This window comes from Neopelma chrysocephalum, unplaced genomic scaffold (assembly GCF_003984885.1).
Source record: "Neopelma chrysocephalum unplaced genomic scaffold, ASM398488v2 Primary Assembly neopelma1_96413, whole genome shotgun sequence".
Lineage (NCBI taxonomy): Eukaryota > Metazoa > Chordata > Aves > Passeriformes > Pipridae > Neopelma > Neopelma chrysocephalum.
In genome coordinates, this window is record NW_020925061.1 from 441 (window position 1) to 3553 (window position 3113).

The 3113-nt window shown below is 65.5% G+C and overlaps 1 protein-coding gene across 1 annotated transcript; it reads right to left on the minus strand.

The window, feature by feature from the left end:
• Positions 1-403: 403 nt before the first annotated feature.
• LOC113981290 (transcription intermediary factor 1-beta-like) lies at positions 404-3107 on the minus strand. Its single transcript, XM_027708606.1, has 6 exons — positions 2988-3107; positions 2377-2627; positions 1877-1976; positions 1722-1796; positions 1303-1437; positions 404-908 (listed from the first exon to the last, which is right to left on the minus strand). The coding sequence occupies exons 2-6, from the start codon at positions 2442-2444 to the stop codon at positions 711-713; spliced, it is 576 nt and encodes a 191-aa protein (XP_027564407.1). The 5' UTR covers positions 2445-2627; positions 2988-3107; the 3' UTR covers positions 404-710.
• Between the last annotated feature and the right edge of the window lie 6 nt (positions 3108-3113).

Below are 3113 nucleotides of genomic sequence, written 5' to 3' on the forward strand. Positions count from 1 at the left end.
TTGGGGGGGCTGTACTGGGACCAGTTTGCCCTCTGTAGTGGGTTGACCCTGGCCAGATACCAGGTACCCATTAAAGCCACTCTCTCACTCTCCCCTCTGTAACTGGACAAAGACAGAAGGAAAAACAACTGAGAATTCATGAGTCCAGATAAGAGCTGGGAAAGATGAGTGACTGATCATCACCTTCACGGGCAAAACAGACTCCAAGTGGGGATGGTACTGAAATTTATTACTAACAGGATAAGACCCAAAGAGTGAGAAATAAAACTTCTCCTTCCATATCCTCCCTGCTCCTCCCCAGCGGTGCAGGGGGACGGGGAATGGGGGTCACAGTCCGTTGTTGTTTCTGCCGCTGCTCAGGCAGAGGAGTTGGAGTTGGAGTCCCCTCTGGCGTGAGTCCATCCTGGGCTTCCCTCTCCACGGCCTGCAGGTCCCTGCCAGGACCCCGCTCCATCCTGGGCCTCCCACGGGGTCACAGCCAGGCAAATCCTGACCCACAGTGAAGAAGGACCGGGAGCGGTTTTATAGGTCCAAGGAGCAAGAATTGGGGTCCCGGAGGAGGGATCAGGACCCTGGTGAAGGGGATTGGGGTCCTGGGAGGGGGGATTGGGGTCCCAAAGAGGAGAAACTGGGGTCCCAGGGGGAATTTCAGGACCCCCGGGAGGGGGATTGGGGTCCCAGGGAGGGTTTCAGGACCCCAGGGAGGGGGATCAGGACCCCGGAGTAGCCGAATTGGGGTCCCAGGATGCTGGGGGTGACCCCGGGTGGTCCCAGCCCCCCTGGGGAGGGGGCTCAGGCTGTGGGGGGGTCCCTGGGTGGTCCCAGAATTTCCTGTCCCCGAAGATGCGGCTCAGGCAGCTCTCGAGGAACCTCTGGACGCTCAGCAGGGACTGCAGCCCCACCTTGTCCTGGGGGGGACACGGGAGGTCAGGGGGGCTGGACACCCCCTCTGAGACCCCCAGATCTGCAGGGACCCCCCAGAACACCCCAGACCCCTCAGAGACCCCCGCCTTGTCCTGGGGGGACATGAGGGTGAGAGCCCTAGAGACACCCCCTGACCCCCATAGGGATTCCCCCCAGACCCCCTCAGGGACCCCCAGATACCCCAGAGAGACCCCCAGACCTCCCCAGGGACCCCCAAACCCCTCCAGAGACCACCCCCAGACCCTCTCAGACACCCAGAGGAACCACCAAGCCACCCCAGACCCCCCCAGGGATGCCCACAGGGACCCCCAGACCCCCCCCAGGGACGTTCAGGGACCCCCAGACACTGCGCAGGTCCCCCCAGGGACCCCCCCAGACCTCGGTGGTCCCCTGGAGCTGCCCCAGGACCCTCCAGGCGTCCCTGGCGAACTCCTCGGGGGTCCTGTAGGGGGGACTCAGCTTCTCCTGCAGCTTCGCCCTCATCAGGGTCAGGTCCAGGGCGGGACCCCCCTCCTGTGGCCACCAAACGGGGTCAGGGGCTACCAAACCATGACTGGGGCCACTAAATCCCTGCTTGGGCCTTCAAATGTGCCCTGGGGCTACCAAACCACTGCTTGGGCCACCAAACCCCTCCCCTGAGCATCAAGCTCCACAAGGAGGTCACCAAACCCCAGGAGGCCCTGATGTGTTCATGGTGGTCCCCAGGGCTCAGTAGCCCTCCAGTAGCCCCTGAAGTGTTCATGGTGGTCTCCCATGGCTCAGTAGCCCCCTAGCCCCCCCGGTAGCCCACCACTCACCGCGAGGCCGCGCGGGCGCTGCAGGGCCCTGCAGGGCTCGTGGCACAGCAGCTCCAGCAGCACCAGCTCACACCTCTGGGGGGGGAGAAGGAGGGCAGCCCTGGATCCCCCGAGATCCCTCGGGATCCCCCCGAATCCACTCCCCCAGGACTCACCTGCTGGTCCAGGGGGCTCAGCCGGGGGGGGATTCCCTGGCCCTGGGGGGCCTCGGAGGGCGGGGGGAGCTCCTGGCACAGCGAACACGTCCAGTCGGAGCTGTGGAATGGGGAGCCACTGGATCCAGGGGGAGCCATTGGGAATGGGAGATCCCAGGAGGTTTGGGGCCAGCGACAGGATTCCCACAAGGATCAGGGAAGGGGAAAGAAGCCTCCACAATGTTTGGGCTCAGCGGGGGATTCCCAGAGGGATCAGGGGCAGGAGATCCCACAAGTTTTGGGGTCGCCGGAGGGATTCCCAGAGGGATCACAGACAGGGACCGGACATTCCACAAGGTTTGGGGTCAGTGGGACGATTCCCACGGGGATCAGGGAGGTGACGAGGGGCAGTGGATCCCAGGGAGGTGCCAAAGGTCCCCACAGACTCCGGTGGATCCCGGTGGATCCCGGTTGATCCCAGTGGATCCTGGTGGATCCCAGTGGCTCCCCGGGCGCCGTACCTGGGCACGTCGAGCAGGGCGGGCAGGTGGCACTGCAGGTGGAAGCAGCGCTGGCACCGGTCACACATCACCACGGCCCCGGCGCGGCCGCACACCCGGCAGCTCCACCCCACGGGGACACCCCCCTCCGTGGGGACACCCCCCTCCGTGGGGACACCTTCCGTGGGGACACCCCCCACGGCGGGAGGGGGCAGCAGCCCCACGGGCTTGGTGTCCCCGGGGTCCCCGATGGCCAATTCCTGAGGCTCCTCCTGGGGGAGGGAGGGAGGGAAGGAAAAGGTGAGAGGGGATGTGGGGGGACATGGGGGGGACAGGGGAAGGGGACACAGGGAGGGAACATGGGGAAGAGGGACAAGGGGACGTGAGGAGGGGATGTGGGGACACGGAGGTGGACACTGGAGAGCAACAGGGGGACACGGGGAGGGGACACGGGGGGGCAGGGGGACACGGGGAGGGTACACGGGGAGGGGCAGGATATTAGGAGGGGGCAGGGGGACACAGGGGGACACTGGAGGGGGACAAGGGACACTGGGGTGGCACAGGTGACGCTGCAGAAGGACAGGTGACAATGAAGTGGCACAGGTGACCCCGGGGGTCCGGGGCACACTCACCTTGACGGGGACGTTTCCCTGTGGCCGTGCGCCCTGAGGTGACCCCTGGGGTGACCCCTGGGCCGTCCCCTGCGCTGTCCCCCCCTGCTCGATGACGATGACGCTGAACTGTCCGGCCGAGGGCCC

Bases quoted from the DNA above. Each gene is read 5' to 3' on its own strand.
- LOC113981290 (XM_027708606.1), bottom strand. From the start codon at position 2,444: ATGTGTGACCGGTGCCAGCGCTGCTTCCACCTGCAGTGCCACCTGCCC. The intron at 1,797-1,876 runs GTGAGTCCTGGG...CTCCCCCCCCAG, and splicing joins TGAGCCCCCTGGACCAGCAG to AGGTGTGAGCTGGTGCTGCT. The intron at 909-1,302 runs GTCTGGGGGGGT...TGTCCCCCCCAG, and splicing joins AGCTCCAGGGGACCACCGAG to GACAAGGTGGGGCTGCAGTC.